Source organism: Neolamprologus multifasciatus, chromosome 22 (assembly GCF_963576455.1).
Source record: "Neolamprologus multifasciatus chromosome 22, fNeoMul1.2, whole genome shotgun sequence".
NCBI lineage: Eukaryota > Metazoa > Chordata > Actinopteri > Cichliformes > Cichlidae > Neolamprologus > Neolamprologus multifasciatus.
Window position 1 is genome coordinate 18,349,985 of NC_140459.1, and position 17,759 is coordinate 18,367,743.

Here is a 17,759-nt window from a genome sequence, read left to right on the forward strand (position 1 = left end):
AGCCACAGATGCATCTTAAGCAAGAGGCCAAATTGAAGGCTTTGTCTGATCTTTTAACTTGTGCTCACTAGATTGCCATGGAGGTATGCTGACCCAGACAGATGGTGCTTATGCCGCAGCTCCCTCTCAGCCTGCTCACCTTTTGTCTGCCCACTCGAGCTGGAGAGACATTGCTCCCACAGGGCAGCTTGCACAGGTCTTGTGGTGTAGGAGTGCCAGCCTTTAGATGTGCAATACTTTGACTGGATTTAAAGCCCACAGATTGCTGTTAACCACCTGGTCAAATACCATGAGGTCTCTGAACAGGCCTGTCGTAATTCTTTTTTTTATAATAGGTGAAAAAAAGAAAATTCAGATCCCTGAAAATGCCATGTTCAAGTGGGCCAGTCATATCTGTAGTGTTACAGGGTCCGTCTTTTAAATAATATGATCAGTGTGTGTGTAAGTATTCCCTGCAACACCCCTAAATCTCTTGTTTTACTCTTGGCACTACATGATGTCATAGAGAAGGGCTGCTAACAAACCCTCTGAGTAGAGAGACCACACTCACCTGCTGTTTAAATCTTCTGACTGAGAGGGGCAGCCAATCAATTAAAACTGTGGCCTTAAAGTAATAAGAACTTAAAAAGCTTTGTTTGCCATAGCAGGTGAATGAAGTGTGTGCATCGAGAGCTTTTACAACACAAATCAGGATTTTTTTTTTTTTTTGATCAAAGTTTCTCTGGTTGAATGCAAGAATAGAAATACGGTGCTAGAAACGAGCACAACAGGTCCACTTTCATGTAGACTGTGCGGTTGGTTTTGTTACACAAATAAATCCTTGTGTCTCTAAACTTCACTAATTAGCACATTTGTTGGTCTCAGTTGTTTAATGAGTTGCAAAAACTCAAGCGTCAAAACTGCACTTTGTTTAATAGGTGTTGTGTGCAAGGTGTGTTTTTGTTGCAAAGTGAGAAATTTCCCTCCACAGAGTCCTGATAAACATCCACGATAACCCCATAAAATGGTGAATTGTGTGATGGAGACACAACTATACTGGCACTTCCATACAGAGATGAGAGTAGGATTGGTCTTCTTCTATGATTCAAAGGCTATGAAGCAAATCAGTGAATTTACCAAGGTATGCTTCTCTTCTTTCAACAAACTCTGGTCTAATACAATAATAAGAAAAACTTAAGTATTTTAAGCTTGAATGGTGGTTCCTGTCATACTCATACTCATTGTATACACAACCTCCTTTGTTCTTACTTATTTGAACTGAGTTGAAATGTGTCAAAAGGTTGCGTTCACACGCCAAGAGCTTATTATAGCCTTTTTATGAACATGAACAGCAAGCAGCCTTCACATGGCATGCATAGCTCTGCATTGTACTTTTGTAGTCGTTCCAGGTAGCACAGAATAAAAAATTCCCTGGATGCCAAGTCAGGCTTTTGTATTGTTGACATATGTTTATGCGTGCACGTGCACCTGCCAGAAAGCTGGTGGAGAAAGTAGACGTGAACATGTGAGATAACCAAAGAAAGATGACAAAAGGTGAAGGAGAAAAGGCGGTGAAGGCTGGCCAGGGAGTGAGCCAGGCAGTTAGGGGGCCAGTGGAGGTCTGAATTCCAATAGCGTGTGGAGAATTGAGCATCCCCCACACAGATGTTCACAGTCATCACCCAGGCAATTTATAATAATATTAACTGCCGTGACAATGGGAAGAATCAGGACGCAGTGACATATTGGATGATAACTCTCCGAACTGGCCGGTAAGGTTATTTGCTTTGGAGCAACTGCAGGAGACAGAAGAAAAACATCTAACAAATTAATCCAGTTTGGTGTCTGATGAAAGATAAAACAAGAAAATATGACGAGGGGTCAGGAAAAGTTGACAAGGCAGCAGCACACACGAACGATCTTTTTTAAGAAGCAAGTATAGACGGCCATCACTCACCTAACATCAGTGTGGAATGTCACCAGCAATCACACACATACACACACACTGTATCCATACTAAGTGCACCAAACTGACCACATTGCTTGCAGCTGCAGTGTAGTAAACCTTATCAGAAAGACAGACAATAACATCAGACAGAACATTCCTGCAATGATTTATCTCAGAGATTGAAGCTGGAGGATATGTGGAGGGGCCTTTGGAGACATCCTGCCATGGATGTGTCCTTTTTACCTGAAACAAAAAAAACCTAGGAAAATTTTTCTGTGTGTTGCTAAGTATCAAAGGAGATTAACTGAGCTTAAGTCGTAGTCAGATACTGAGATTTATGATCTGGAGAGGAGGTGACGCCTGGCTGCGTCAACAATTCCGGCACATACACGTGGACACGTACACAAGGAGTTGAAATGAGAAAGTCAAATGTTTATCCTCTTGGGTACGCTCTCATCTTTTTGATGCTTAAATTTCCATCCGACAAAGACATGAACTTGAATCGTTATTGCACTTATTTATTTGATAAATTGCACATTTTTGGAGCATTTTCAACAATAACCTCGTGAGGATGCATTAACCCTCAGACAGAAAGAAAAGTAGGAACATTGTGCAATTGATGTGAGCGTCCCCAGGAATTTTTTATTAAATTGGAAAGTAATAGTTAAGCATGCTCTGAATAGCATTCATGTGCACGTACAAACACACACAGATATATTCATCATGGAAGTTCGCTATCCTGCATCTTTGTTTTATATATATATATATATATATATATATATATATATATATATATATACATATCGAGAGAGGGAATTTCTTTAATGCGTCAAAGATTATTAGCAAAAGTGCTACAATATAAAGCAAAAACTTGCACTTCTGTGATGAATACGTCTGTCCACGCACCCGGTAGCATTCACACACTCTCTCACATTTCAAAATACTCTGTTTTCGCCCATCTGCTACCTCAATCTGACCCACTCTGGTCCGTGACACCCGTGGTGTCTGTTGGCATGTGAAGTACAAAGGGCACTGGCTTATATCACATCTTGTTCGGGCCTCATGTCTGCTTTTAGCTGTAGTTCAGAAGCAATAGAGACATCGGCCGGGTCAGTAGGGGGAAAACAGAACAGACGTGTGCGTTGTGCAGATGGGTCCGGGTGCCGGATGAAGCAGGGCCTGGGGGAGGGATTGACTGTGAAACAGGGCGGGGTTCGAGTTTGATGCAGATGGGAGAGGGAATGGGGGCAAAGATGCCATGGCAGCAGCGGCAGCGGCAACAGAGAGCTGACGCTGGAGGACACAAGACGCCAGAGGCTTGGTCAGATCTTGGTTCTTTCGTAAAGTCAGCCTTATCTGGGGATGAAAGACAGGCAGACAAAGTAGTATCAAGTTGATTGTTTTTCCTGGGAAATTAAACAGTTTAAAGTAGGAAACTAGAGAAGAAGAACAGGAAAAAGTAGAGGTACACGCTGTTCCATTTATCAGGCATTTTTATTAATAATCCACTCTCTGTTCCAGTGAAATCCTGCCCTTTTGTCCAACTCATCATGTCAAGGGGTTAGAATTCAGAAAATTTATTATTCTTGAGCTATTGCTGACTATTTGTTTCACTGGCAGTAGGGAGTGGAGCTTCCTGGAAGAAGCCCATGAGGATCAACTCATGTACACAAACACAACGATGAGGGGGTGAAAGTAAGTCAAGTAATAGCATGGTACTCACTGCCTGGAAACTCTGGTGACGCTGGGTGGGGGTGTAGGGGCTGAATTTAGGCTTGGCTGGTTTACCTGCCGCTCTGTCCTTGTGTCTCCTGCTGCTGATGTGCTGGAGTCGAGGAAAAAGACACGTAGATAAGCACACAGCAAAAGAAACCCACACAGACACGGGCTGCAGCAGAAAGATGGCATGGGTGAAAGAAGAAGGTGATGCTTGGTAATCTGAATAATGTGAAAAGGAAATTAAAGGCAAGCAGGAATCAAAGCTCCTATTTTTGGCAATTCAGGCAGACTGTTTGTATTTTGTTGACTCTGACTTTGAGATTCCAAATATTTATGAGGGGCGGGTTAGGAAATCTTTTAAAATTTGACTGACAAGCACAAACAGATGGCTGTGGCCAACGCGCCACACAATCAGCAGCAAGCTGCTAAATATTCATGAGCACCTGGCCAAAGTTAACTTTTAAACAGTCGGCAGTGAAGACCAACGCTATGCATTCACATCACGAACAGAGATGCTAACATCATATTCAAATGCTCAGTGAAATAGCAAAGGCTTAGTAGCTTTGTGCTCTTTATCTTGAGGGATCTGTGATTTTAACTCACCTGCAGCGACAGGTGTGAGCCGTTCACACTGTGATTGAGAATAAAATTTGCATGGCCCTGAGTTTGCCGTCTTTAATGCATGATGGACAAAGTGATGATGGATCGCGGTGGCTTTGTACTTCCTGAACTCTTTGAATAGCAAATCTGTGTGACAGCTGACCTTTTAATAACTTTACATGAACAAGAGGAACTAACCAGTAAGTCAGTGCAAGAGTCAGTTTTCTTATGTTACCTTCCATTGGTCACTCCCTGAGGGCAGGAACAAAACAACTACTGGCAATCAGTGTGCAATAAAATAAGGTCATTGCATGGTGTGACTGCAAAAAGCAAGGGATCACTTCTTGGATAAATCTAATTAAATAAATTTGCTTTTGTCCTCAAACCATAAAATTGAAGTTTTGTTGTACATTATATCCTGTGATTCCTGTAATGACCACCAGACACTTGTGCATTGCAATGTGCGTTAAGATAATATCTAATCAGCCAATCACATGGCAGCAACTGAGTGCATTTAGGTATGCGGGAGCAGATTGTGTGCCCAGAGCATGCAATCTCACAGAGCTCAAATCAAGGGAAATTAGCATCATGGATGTGAAGCTGAAAAATCTGCAGCAACTGTGCACCCGACCAAAATGCTTCCTGCAGCTTTATGAATCTATGCCATGAAGATTCAATTCAGGTCTAAACACAAAGCGAGTCTAATCTGGTACTAGCAAGGAGTACCTAGCAAAGTGCATGTATATTTCTCATCATGTGAGTAATTTTTTATGAAGCGTCTCTGTTTTTTTTTAGGTAAAAGCAGATGCAGCGGAATATTAACATGTATATACAAAGTTTTTTTGTATTAGTCATGTTGTAATTGTAATTAATTGATGTTTGTATTAAAAATCTATAAACCACCTTTCATGGTAATACATTTTAAGATGCTATATAATGTCAAACAAATTATTATCTAAGATTTCGAGGCTTGGATGCCATATATCACATTATACCCAAAACTGATAAAAAATTATGAACTCCTAGAAGTTGAAACATTACATCTACAATTGTCAAAGTTCATTTTTGAGCTGATCATATTGCACGGATCACCTGTTTGAGCTGAGTCTCAGAGTTGACGTGCACGTCGCAGATCTCACAGTGGAAAGTTTTATTCTGGAGTCCTGTCGATGACTCAGATGGTGCAGCCAACTTGCCTTTGACCCCCATCCTGGGGAAGGATTTGATGGCTCCATCGCCACTTCTGGCCTCGAGCATGGTCTTGTGCTTGGTGCCTGAGCAGATATAAAGTCAGATCAACAAAGTATAGAAACACGCTTCATGTGGGCAAAGTCTGGCCGTGGCAGCGACTGCCTCTCACCACTGTTGTGGGCCTGAAGCTGGGAGGCTGAGTTGACAGCCACCTTGCAGAGAGAGCAGTACAGAAGACGTATAGCTTTTGCTTCTTCGGTCTCCTCTCCTGGAGCTTCTGCCTCTCCATCTTTTGGTGCCTCTTTCTCTGTTGTCCTTGAAATGGGTGACAAGGAAGGGTCAGAAGGTGCTTTCACAGTTTCAGTGGAGCCACTGGTTGATGGTGCCATTTCTGAGGTAGGGTTCAGCGATGAAGGCTCTAAAACAAAGGGGGGGAAAGTAAGGTTATACTTTAATATTTGACTGTTTGGATATTCATCGTCTGGGTAGATATTCAGTTCTTAACTGTGATATTTGAATGTGTATTTTTTTATGTAGACTGGAGAAATAAATGGATTTGTGGTGATTTAGTTTAATATTAAGACACTGTAGCCAGCTTAGCAACATCATTTCTAGATTTAGTACACATTTATCAACTTTTATGGCCAGTGAAGAATCTCAGTCTACGAGGTCTTGCTCTCCACGGCTCCCTCTCCCTCTCTCTGTGCTCTGTTCACAGAGCGGCACAGTGCAGCACCACCTTAAAGCTTTTAAACGTATGCGTGTGGTGATTTTGACAGTGTTGGGGTATTAAATTCAGATGAGAAACTTTTAATTTTTTCTGTTGATTACTGCTGAAGCTTCAGAGCCCCCCCCCCCCCCCCCCCCCCAAAAAAAAAAATGCATTAGGGAAAGTCCTGTTGGCAAGAACAAGCACTAAGGAAGACAAACGTGAACATTTTTCCACTTCTATGAAATTCCTGAATTCTTTATGATAAGAGAAAGATAAAAGCTCAGCACACTACACATGATTATGGGCTCCATCAACCTCTCTAATCACACTAATAATCAATGATTTCTCCTGGGTTTCTGCCTCGTGGCACTTAAACGGACACTTTTGTATAGAGATGATTTGACTCTGTTATCTTTTGTGGTGCCCACTTTCCCACGGAGGAGCGTGTGCAGATTTAAGGATTCACTCTCTGTTAATAACAATGATTAGCTCTGCCTCACTGAGTGGGTGTCTGTTTGTTACCACTGATTCCCCACTCTCTCACTAAAGTAATCTTCAGAGAGCACTCCTGCTTCTCATCCACTTCCTCGAAACTCTTGAAATGATCATTCACCCTCTCACTTGCTCAAAAACAAACTCTCCTGTCGGCGTTGTCAAGAATATTTCTTCAACCTCTTTCTTCTTTAGCTGTGGCGAAATGCATTATTTTCAATCCTTAAACACCCACGCATGTGCAAAAGTAGCACATCAGCACTGGCACAAATATAAACACACGCTGGAAAGCAGTCTGTGCTTTGACACACCGCCACACTTGCATGCCTGCAGACGCACATGTGCCCAAGGCCCTTGAGCAAACATACACTCATACATAGTGGAGGAGAGCTACCCACAGATCATATTCAATGCATTTTCAATGCTCTTTTGATGTCAGGAGACCACTGAATGAGGTCAGAAAATGTAGACACGAAGAAGAGGCAGATAATGCCCAACCTTTAATCACTTCACCGTGCTACCCAAAGCAGCAGGTGGTTTATCACATCAAAGAGTTAAGGTCGTGACTAGGAAAAGAAGGTCTGAGCCACGCGTTCATATGTGTAATGGTGTCATGCGCATGATGTCTCTGCACACGTGTGCATGCATGGTTGCAGAAATGTACTCACCTCCTGATGTTGTGTCAGAGCTGGAGGGCCGTGAGCACGACGACAACAGGATTGCAGTTTCCTTGGAGACTGGTTCACAGGTCCTGATCTTTGAATCTGGGGCGTCCAGAGCTAACAGCTTTTTCGCATGTTTCGTGCCGGTATAATGGGAGGAAGCCTGAGCCTTGATGCCCAACAGGAAAAGAAAAAAAAAGATTTTGCTTCATGCAGTAAAGTGGCTATCTTTACTTTACACAACAGTGCATGACTTGAATATGAATGGAAAAACTTACAGAATTCTCTGACTTACTGGCTTACTGTTGCCAGTGTAGTAAGTAATCAAGTGGTAAGTCGTTAAAGTAAATAAGTACAGCACTATGTGCACTTTTTCCACATTTTTACAAAGATTTCCGTACAATACGTGAGAGTACTTTGCAGTTGTTGAGTTGCTTTCTTATGAGTCATGCTATGGCACAAATAATACAAAATGAATTTTCTACCAAGATCAAATATCAGGTGAGTTCACATTCGACCCAGTAATTAAGTAAGAAAGCTTTAAACCTTCAAAACCAGTAAGACAGCCATGTGTAAGGGCAGGTCTTCTCTGTGGTTCAACTGTCATGTAAGGGCGTGTGTGAGAAAAACAAGCGCACCTTGAAAGACAAAAAACTATTGACAAAGCGTGTGTTTCCCACACAGCATCGCCCACCTCAGAGTTGAATCTAAGACGACAGACGCCGCAGGAACTGGGCTTTCTTATTAAGTGCGAGGTTAGCCCGAAGCCTGGGCCAATCAGAGCTTTATGTATATGATCCATCTGCAACAAGGAAAAGTGAAAAGTTATATCTGAACTGGTTTTGGATTATGCTCTAACAGACGAGACTGAGTTAGGTAGTGAAAGTGATCTCCTCTTTAAATGGCATGCTATCAGCAGGTAATTTTATCTTTTAGGACCTACTAAGGGGGGTTGGTGCCCATAAACATAACAATATTGATGTTCACACATCTATCAGTGAAATCAACAACACAGCAAACCACGTGCTCTCTGCTGCCTCGGCTTGCCCGAGACAAATACCAACATATCATCTTGACTGGCATGATGTAACGTGACTTAACAAAGCTTTCACAGTGCAGTCTGTTTGGTCATTTCAGCTTGGATTAATTACACTGACACTGAACTGTTTTCATGGGATAGCACAGGATTCAAAATGTTTATATGAAACCTGTCACACCACTCTGCAGCATAACCCACTTGTCTGCTGACCACAGGTTTTCTCCATATGTTCTAAATGCTCACGTGTGGTAAAGCTTTTTGCCCTTGTGGCCATAAGCACTCTGAAGAGCAAAGCCAATTCTGAAAAATTCAGTGCACTGTGTTTAACGTATTTTATTCACACCACAATATAGAAAACACATCAAATGTTAAACTGAGACATTTGGTATTTCATGAAAAATATAGCAACAGATCTCAAAAAAGTTGGCACAGGAGCAAGAAAAGGCTGGAAAAGTAGGTGGTGCTAAAATGAAACAGCTGGAGGAACTTTTTGCTAGTAATTGGTTTAACTGGCAATAAGCCAGTAACATGAGATATCTTAGTGATGCAAAGTTTCTAATCTCTAAAACTGGGCTGCGGTGCACCAACCTGCTGAAAGATGTGTCTACAAATTGAGGAGTAATTTCAGAATAATGTTACTCAACGTAAAATTGTGAAGGGTTTGAATACCACATTATCTACATTGCACAATATCATCAAAAGATTCAGAGAATCTGAAGAAATCTCTGTACAATTTCTAAAACGGAGGGAGGATTGATGGATGGATCGATGGATGGATCGATGGATGGATCGATGGATGGATGGACAAAAAAAACCCCCACAGAGGACTGTTGAACAGCAGCTACTCTCCTCAGTTCCCAGACATTTACAGACTGTTAAAATAAAAAGGGATGCTGCACAGTGGTAAAATGGCCCTGCCCTTCTTTCTGCACATCACTGTTGGAGTCCGCTCAGACCACCTTGAAGCCATGTTGACCACAGCCTTTGCTATCCATAACAGAGAAAACACAAAACTTTTTACAGGCACCTTTAAAACCTGCAGGGGTGAGAGTTTTACTCACACAGCCCTGTTCCAGGAAGACTTTATAACACCAAATGTGCAAATGGTCTTTCCAACTGAACAGCGAGAAACCATTACCATATTAAGAAAATTAAGTTAAATAGCTTTAAATTGCGTGCAGCATAATCATGTTTGTGTTGCCTCGTACTGCAGATCAGCTAATGAAGTTTCAGACATTTTCACCCCCCCCACCACCCAGATTACTTTTATTTATGCGTGTAAGAGAGAGGCAGTAAACCTGTCCATGCCTTTGCATATATGCGTGAACACAATACCATTATCTGACCACACAACACTGTGCACTGCTGGACATTGCTGGAAATTGTAATGAGCACAACTACTCAGTGTAATAAAACCCAACTGGCCTTTGTGGAGCAAAACAAGACTATTACCTGAGATGAAATGTAGGAGGCCATATAAGCAGCCAAAGCGGGCAGGGAGTGGGGAGTGAGGAGTGGGGGTTTTATGGAAATCTGGTTAGTGGTAAAAGTAAAAATTTATGCATTCTTATGGGTCAGCCAGCTAGTCCTCTAACCCCAGAGAACCCTCAGTATAGCACTGCAGTAGAGATGTACCTTGTTTCTTTAGAGCCAAACCTGAACACGTTCTTCAAAAGTGAAAAACTCAACATTGGGTGTGCGTGTCTGTGTGTGTGTGTTCTCACTACTTTTCTTTGATCATCACTCTGGGCTGCTCCACTGGAATGTATCTGTGCAGTCGCAGGTCTCTTATCTCCCTGTTTCCCTGCAGCTGTTTGTCTATAGAAAACCCCAGCAATCTTACATAAAAACAAACATATATCACGTGTATCATGTGTAAAATGCAAAAAGTCATAGAAATTTAAGAAACAAAGCAAAGGACTAAATCTGTCATGTAACGTGTGACAAACATCTTTATGTGAGAGTATTTTGACATCTTTTTTATGCTTCTGTGAATGAGATCGAACAGTTTAACATCAGCTAACAGCCCGCTCGCTCCCTCCTCGCTCCACAGCCCCAAGGCTCCTGTATCTCCTCCTGACCTTCCATCACACGTTCCTCACTTCACCCCTCCATCTGCTTACCTCTGAACCCTCTCCCTTCGCCTGCGTCTGATCAAAGTCACCTTCCCGGCTCCCCGTGGAGTTACCCTCTTACCCTCCACCACCACTCGGCACTACGATGGACTAGCACCTGCAGCAAAGTCAGTTTGCCCTTCTTACTCATTGCCTCTTCAGTTTTGTTTTGCACACACACACGCACAAATACATATATCACATGCAGAAACAAATCTGCAACTGTGAGCTCATGAAGAGAAATGAAAGCAGTACATTCAGTGAATTGTACACTAAATAAAGGCATCACATCCACCACACAGCATCAATTATATCCAGCATATTCCCTCCAGAAACCTCCTCGCACACAGGGTGTCAGCATGTCAGACATGCTCTGCTCCAGGGAGTCAGTTATGGCTGAAACATATGGCCAAGTGAAGTAAAGCAGACTACTACCTGGACCATAGTCAAAAACTTTATAATGATGAATGCTCCTGGATTTACACTGTGTACCAGCATGACAGCTATGTGTGAATGTCTGACGTCAAACACCTAAAGGGAGTGAGTTGTGATGAATGAGCTGCTGCTTTTGGGCTCTTTGTCATTTCAATTATTTTATTCTTGGAAACAATATCTGTTTTTTTGTTTCCAAAAAGAAAGAAATAAAAAGAATGCGAGCCAACCAAGCTTCTGAAGTCCAAGTTTTAAAAGCAGGGGTCCCTGAATCACGACAAACATCCACACACATGCCTGCAACCCTGTAGTCATGACAACGCACATGTGGGCACCAAACAAACTCCTGTGCAGAGTTTTATGGAGGCCAAAGCACACAAGTGAATGCACTGCTTACACACAAATACACACACACGAAGAACCCACACATAAAGAGACACATTTCAGAAGAAAACACAGGCCGTCAGAGTTCAGCTGCGTGCCCACTTACTTCACACCCACAGGTTCGATTCAGAGGAGCAAGACAATTCTCTGACAAAATACGTTCTAGACAATATTTTATTTTTGTTTAGCTCTTTCCAAACATTCAAAAGCAACTGAAGGATATGGGGACCTCAGAGGTTTAATTGTTTAATAAAGACAGCAAAACCGAAAGAGTTCAGCGATTCACAAATGAGATTATGTCTGCATAACCCAAAGGGAATACAGCAGGATTAGTTCAACTAAAATGACAAAAGAGAAATTAAAATGCTGTGATATTTTTTTTTTAAAGTGCATCTGAACAGATTTGAGAAGAAAAACTAAAAGTAACACATAAGTATTAGAAAAAGACACCCAAACTTCATTTATAAATTATGTTAGTTTGCTTCTGCCACTGAAGAAAATTTTAGTTTGTTGTCCAAAGTCAAAATTTAAGGTTTGTACCTTCGAATTTCAACTTAACATCTCGATTTTTGTTACATTTTGAGATAGTGAGCAAGTTGAAATTTTGAGATAATAAGAAATTTCAAATTATCTCTGTATGTCAATTATTTTTTTCCCAGTGGCAGAAACAAGCTTCCATAATAAATGATAATAGATTGTAGAGGTAGCTAAAATTAAAGCTAAAATTTTCCAATCCAAACTTCCAATCCAAGCCGTGTAACGTATACACACAATTCTGCCTCGAAAAACACGGAGTGAAAAAAATGAAGTGACCATCAAGCAATGATGAATTGGTCATGATGTTTCTAAACAAGGAAAGTAAGAAACTAAGATTCTGGGTTCATCTAATTCTCACAAAAAGACAGCAGCAGGGAGAATTTCATGGTTTGATCCAGGAGTTGAAGCTTCACCACGACCGCTTTCGTACATATTTCAGGATCTCAGTGGGGCAGTTTGAGCTCTTGTTGGCAGAGTTGGGGCAGAGTTTGAGGAAGTATAGAAATAATTTCAGAGAATCGATTGACCCGGAGCAGCATCTAGCAGTGTGTCTGTGGTATAATAGAATATTTTACTATTTCCATCTCACATACATTAAGTACTGGTATTAATTTGAGTTATGAGCGCACATATTGCCAAATGCAGTGATTGGTCAGATTTGGAAAAATAAATGCTACAAAACATCCAGTGAAATTACATGGTCGGTGTGAATGGTTACATTAAGAATAGATGAGTCTGAAAAATATTTCTAACGAACAAAACATTTGCACAAATTTTACAGTGTTTAAAGGACCTAACTCTGGAAACTGTTAGGATGGATAAACATGGATAAACTATTGAAGCTACTAGTTACTAACTACAGTCCCTCAACTTCTACTCTCTTTTATTGTTTCTAGTAACTTAACAGTATAGATTAAAAATTGCATAACATAATAAACTGTTAGTGGAATAAACAAAATGGAAAGTTAAACAGTCGAGGAGCTAGCTAACATTATGAATCAAAAGTTATCAATTATAAGCTAAAAAATGGCTAAACAGTTGAAATTATTAGCGAAACAAGGACGAAGAAACAAACAGGAGTTTTATCAAAACATCACTAAGCACTATTAATATCTGTTAAATAGATTAGCGATTAAAAACACTGCCTGCCAGTTATGACTATTGACATAATGGCAAGCTAATTAGCTAATGTAAATGCTAAAATGTAATGGGAAGCTAATATTTTAACCACATATCAAATTCTCTTATCATCAGTGAGGGCATTCACTGCTTTCCTCGTCATTTCTGACAGTAAAATTACTATATGTGGGTTTTTGACACTGTCACTATTTTCTTAAACTTTACAGAGATAATGATTAGCAATTAACTGAGATAATAGCCTGTAGCTAATTGCAGATTTCAAGTTTACAGAGGTGGCAAAGAGGGCTTTTAGTGTGGAGATATACTGGATTTTAAGTTTTTAGCCAATACGCTTTCTCTAACCTTGCTGTCCAAAAAAGGAATTAAATCTCCAACATTACTCATTCAGCATTAAGAGTAGTGAACAATGTAGCGCTCAGTCCCTTTTTACAGGTGTTACACTATTTCTGTGGTTGCCAACTGGGAGATGTGTTGAACATGGAGTAAAATCAAAGAAATGACAGAAAGAGACAAACAGGGAAAAGACAGCAGGGAGAGTATGAGTGAGATATTTAAAAACATTTTTCTGTCCGTGCTATATTAAGGTCACCCAGCAATAGCAACAAATATTGTAATATTAAGTTTCTTATTATGTGCCTTACATTTAGTAGTGAACAGAGGAGTTCAAAAGAAGGTGAAGAGGATCTGAAAGCTGCAAAAGGGAGAAAAAGCGCACAAGAGGATGACGGAGAGGAAAGATGACAGCAGGGGACAAAGTGGAAAATACATATGAAGAGAGAGCTGAAGTGAAGAGGGCGTTGGAGCACAAGCAACACAGAAAGTGGAAGGGGTGGATGAAAGCGAGGTGAAATGGAAGGCAAGAGGGCCGAGACCTAGAGCAGTGTCTCCCTGGGTGGCAGATGGGCTTTTTGACAAAGAGACGGACGCTACACACAATCCCTCACACACTCACACATGCAAAATAACTGCTACACTGTGAGAGGCCACAAAAGGCAGACAAATACACTCTTTTTGAACCCTCAAGTGTCTCTTCAGAGACATCTTCTAAACATCTGACAGCATGTCATGGGAAAGAAGAGTAAAGATGAGGGAGGAACAAAAGCACAATTGTCAGCTCTGCTTCCGAGCAGTTATTTGGTCAGACTCAATGGAGTTATGAGCATACTCTTATAGACACAGCCAAGGCATTTAACACCTTGGATTATACGAAGAGATATCACACAATTTCCGTGTAAACCATACATCAACCCTCAGCCTGACACATCTACAGTCCTCTGGGCTTAGACTTGGCCAGCCTTAGTTCTCTCCACCTTCACCTTTCACAAACACCGGGGCAGACAGCTCTAAGAAAAGCTCTGCAGGAGGAATACCAAGGATTCAGCTCCACACCCCCCAGGTTGTGTAGAAATGTCACAGCTCTCTGCATTAGGGATGATATATTTGGAAAGGTGTAGGCAGCGTGCTCATACATCTGTGCATTGAAATTTTACTTCATGCAGGCAGACTATTCCACGAAATTAACTCCTCCACTTGAGGCAAAACATTGGTATGGTAAAATGAACAATTTTGCTTTTGATAATAATAATAATAATAATAATAATAAAAGGCATGAGAGTGCAGGTGGTGAGAGCTTTGTTGCCATGACAGCTACGATGACTGACAGTACTCACGTCAGTGAATCCAGGCAGCAGGTGGAGGGGGAGGAGGGCTTTCGGGTCAGGGGAGGGCTGGGTCCTGCCCAGCGTGGGACGAGCCAGCGGCGGCAGAGTGCTGTGGCACACATTACCTGAGAGACATCACCGGAGGAAGGAGACAGGCAGATAGATAAACATATGGAGCAATGACTGGCGATGAGGTGGTTCCTTTGAGATGATGATGATGATGATGATAAAAGCTAATAGACCAGAGCGAACCATTCTGTGCTCAAAAACTTCTCTGGTTGCAGTGTTTTGATACATTTTTGATGCTTTCTTACATCTTTGTCTTGTCTTATTTTAATTTAAACTTTATTACGTAAAATGCTTTTCATCATTTGTGTTAATGTTTTCAATTCAAATAAGATGTTGAGCCAATTTGAGTGAATTTGGGATCAGTCCAGCTATATTGTAGCCCAAAGCATGAAATTTGCTTTCATGGGCTTTCTAACTGGAAAAAATATACCAATATTTAATCCTAGAGGTCTTCTCTCACTCACAGATCCTGGAAATTACTTAAGTAGGCACAGCTTCTGTCTGAACAGCTATAAATCATCTTATGTTGCTTTGAAACACCCACTTTGCTGTAAACTGTAATCAAGTACAACTTCCTAAGTACTTAGAGTGGCTGCCGGAGGTTTCTTCCTGTTAAAAGGGAGGTTTTCCTTCCCACTGTTACCAAGTGCTTGCTCACAGAGGGTGGTCTGATTGCTGGAGTTTTCTCTGTATTATGGTAGGGTCCTGACAATGAAATGTGCTTTGAGGCAACTGTTGTTGTGATTTAGTGCTAGATTAAATTGAAATGGATGTCAAAGTGTCCTTGGGTAAGATACTGAACCCTTGAACATGGTTTGTTTTTGTCATCCATAAGTGAAAAATTTAGCTCATTTAGCTCAAATTTTCAAGAACTAACCATCTGAAGAAAATAACTCAAAACTGAGAAACTAACTTTATCTAACTTATTCAAAATTTTGAGATACTAGCCTTAAATTTGGGTAGCAAAAATAAATTTAAAAAGAGAGAGAGAGAGAGAAAACTGCAGAATTTGAGTAAAACTGTACTTTTCATACTTTTGTTCTTTGATTAAATAAAGGCTATGCAGGATTCTTCTACCTCTTGCTGGGGGGATGCATTGTATGCTGTAATTATGCTGGGTACAAATGCGGCCTATTATTTCCTTGACAACCTTCCCAGTTTCATTTTTCTTTGTCATTGTTTTTTTTTCTTTTTCTTTTTTTTTGCTTTTAAAATTATTTACTCAAATAAATCATTTTAGAGGGTTATTTTTTTACACACACAAGCAAGCAATCAGCGCTTTCAAAACACTTTTTTTTGGGGGGGGGGGGGGGGGGGGACGGGTTCTAATCAAAAACAAACTCAAATATGCCAAGCACGTACATAAGTGCACATGCAACCTGAAAAACAGTGCACGAGTACGTTGAGGCCATGACTGATAAGGGTCTTGTTTGTTGTGCTGAGTGATTATAGAGCCTTATTTTCTATAGTTTGCATGTTCTCTCAGCTTGATTACAGTTTGATTTAGGACCGTGTGTAATCATCGCAATCACAATCATAACACACCCATCCGCTCTGCCATTACTCTGATTAACTGACTAAAGTCTTGTAGGGTGCACGTGTGGGTGCGCGCACGTAACGTTGCGTGATTGATCTGATTTGCTTTTGGGATGGATTACTTTAAAGAAGTTATTATGCCTTTGAGAAACACGTGACAGACTGCAGTCTGTTAAGAGCAGCGGAGTGACAATCAATAACTTGCAGGCAACGATCAAAAGCAATCAAACAGCCCAATCGTGAAACCCGTTTAAAATGCAAGTTATGAAATCTAAGAAACGCAGTAAAGTAGCTTCTGTCTTCTCTCAGCATGCTGTTACTATATTTTTGCATCTCTTTTAAGCATAGACTAATATTTTCGATACTTATTTTTGCGTAAACGGACTTTAAAGTCAAAAATACCGTGATATAACCTGTGCGCTGAGTCCCTCTGTCTATACCTCTGTGCAGGTGACTGACTTCACGAAGCTCACGTCCAATCCAACATAGCAACAAGTGACTCCGCCGCGTTATTACCAGCCTATTAAAAAACTAATGTAAAACAACAACAACAATAATAATAAAAAGCTTCGTTTACATACCAAAATACATTGCGGCACCAAGTGAGATCCGATTGTTCAGTGTGTGATAAATGTGTCTTTCATCTCCGAGCAGAGATGAGGCTTCGTGTCTTCTCCTCCAGTCTCTCTCCCTCTCTCTCCTTCTTTCCTGCGGCGCCGATGCTGCTCCTTCCCATCTGGATTCCCTCCTCCTCCTCCTCCTCAACTACTCACCCCTCCTCCTCATCTTTACACAATCCGTGTAGAAATCTGCCCGTGTATCTACATCTCCCAGAAGTCTGGTTTTAATTTGGCAAATACCCGGAAATTACCTTAATTGGTACACATTACCACCCAGGATTTGTGTAGCCCCCACACACACCACTGCACCCTCAGTGCCAGCATCCACAAACCAACAGGCACATTTTTAACTCGTTGGAACAACAGAAATTATTTAGGTTTAATTTGAACTTCTAGTTGACACATCCACAATAAAAGTGCATGGGAAAGGTGCTGCACGGGAAAGGAAAGGAGAGACCTGTGTTCCACTTATTGCTTTGGTAAGTGCTTTCCCATCCTCCTTTTCCTCTCGGGCCTATGGTATTTTTAGATGCATCCTTTCGCTCCATAGAGAGGAAACTGCACACAGACACATACGGTAGGTGAAAACATCACAGTTTGCCACACATACGTGCAAGCACACTTTAATATGAGCTTGCAAATTCTATAATCATTAATCCTTAAAAAGAACATGGCTCGCTCCTGTCTGTCTTTCTGACTTGCACGCACCCGCAAATGCTTGGAGAGCTCAGATGTACTGTATCTTTTGGCAGACTGGCTTTCTTGTCCTCGAGCCCAAACATGTTTTCTCCCTGTGCCAATAAAGTGGACAACAACATGTGTTTTCCCACAATCCAAAAACTCTAGGGAGACTTATCTCAGGAAGGCTGTCAGTTCAACAAGTGCTGTCCTGAAACTACACACACACACAGAGAGAGAGAGAGA

General features: G+C 41.2%; 1 protein-coding gene across 3 annotated transcripts; it reads right to left on the reverse strand.

The window, feature by feature from the left end:
• Window positions 1-1,976: 1,976 nt before the first annotated feature.
• Window positions 1,977-17,181, reverse strand: LOC146493320 (zinc finger protein 385D-like). 3 transcript variants are annotated; one of them, XM_085147612.1, is made up of 8 exons: window positions 16,797-17,180; window positions 14,620-14,735; window positions 7,998-8,105; window positions 7,310-7,472; window positions 5,607-5,855; window positions 5,339-5,520; window positions 3,651-3,752; window positions 1,977-3,283 (listed from the first exon to the last, which is right to left on the reverse strand). In XM_085147612.1, exons 1-8 carry the CDS (start codon window positions 16,804-16,806, stop codon window positions 3,038-3,040), a joined length of 1,176 nt encoding a protein of 391 aa, XP_085003738.1. In that variant the 5' UTR covers window positions 16,807-17,180; the 3' UTR covers window positions 1,977-3,037. The 3 variants fall into 3 exon arrangements, with proteins under 3 accessions (XP_085003738.1, XP_085003739.1, XP_085003740.1); XM_085147613.1 differs by lacking the exon at window positions 7,998-8,105 and having other exon boundaries at window positions 16,797-17,181; XM_085147614.1 differs by lacking the exon at window positions 16,797-17,180 and having other exon boundaries at window positions 7,998-10,180; window positions 14,620-14,719.
• Between the last annotated feature and the right edge of the window lie 578 nt (window positions 17,182-17,759).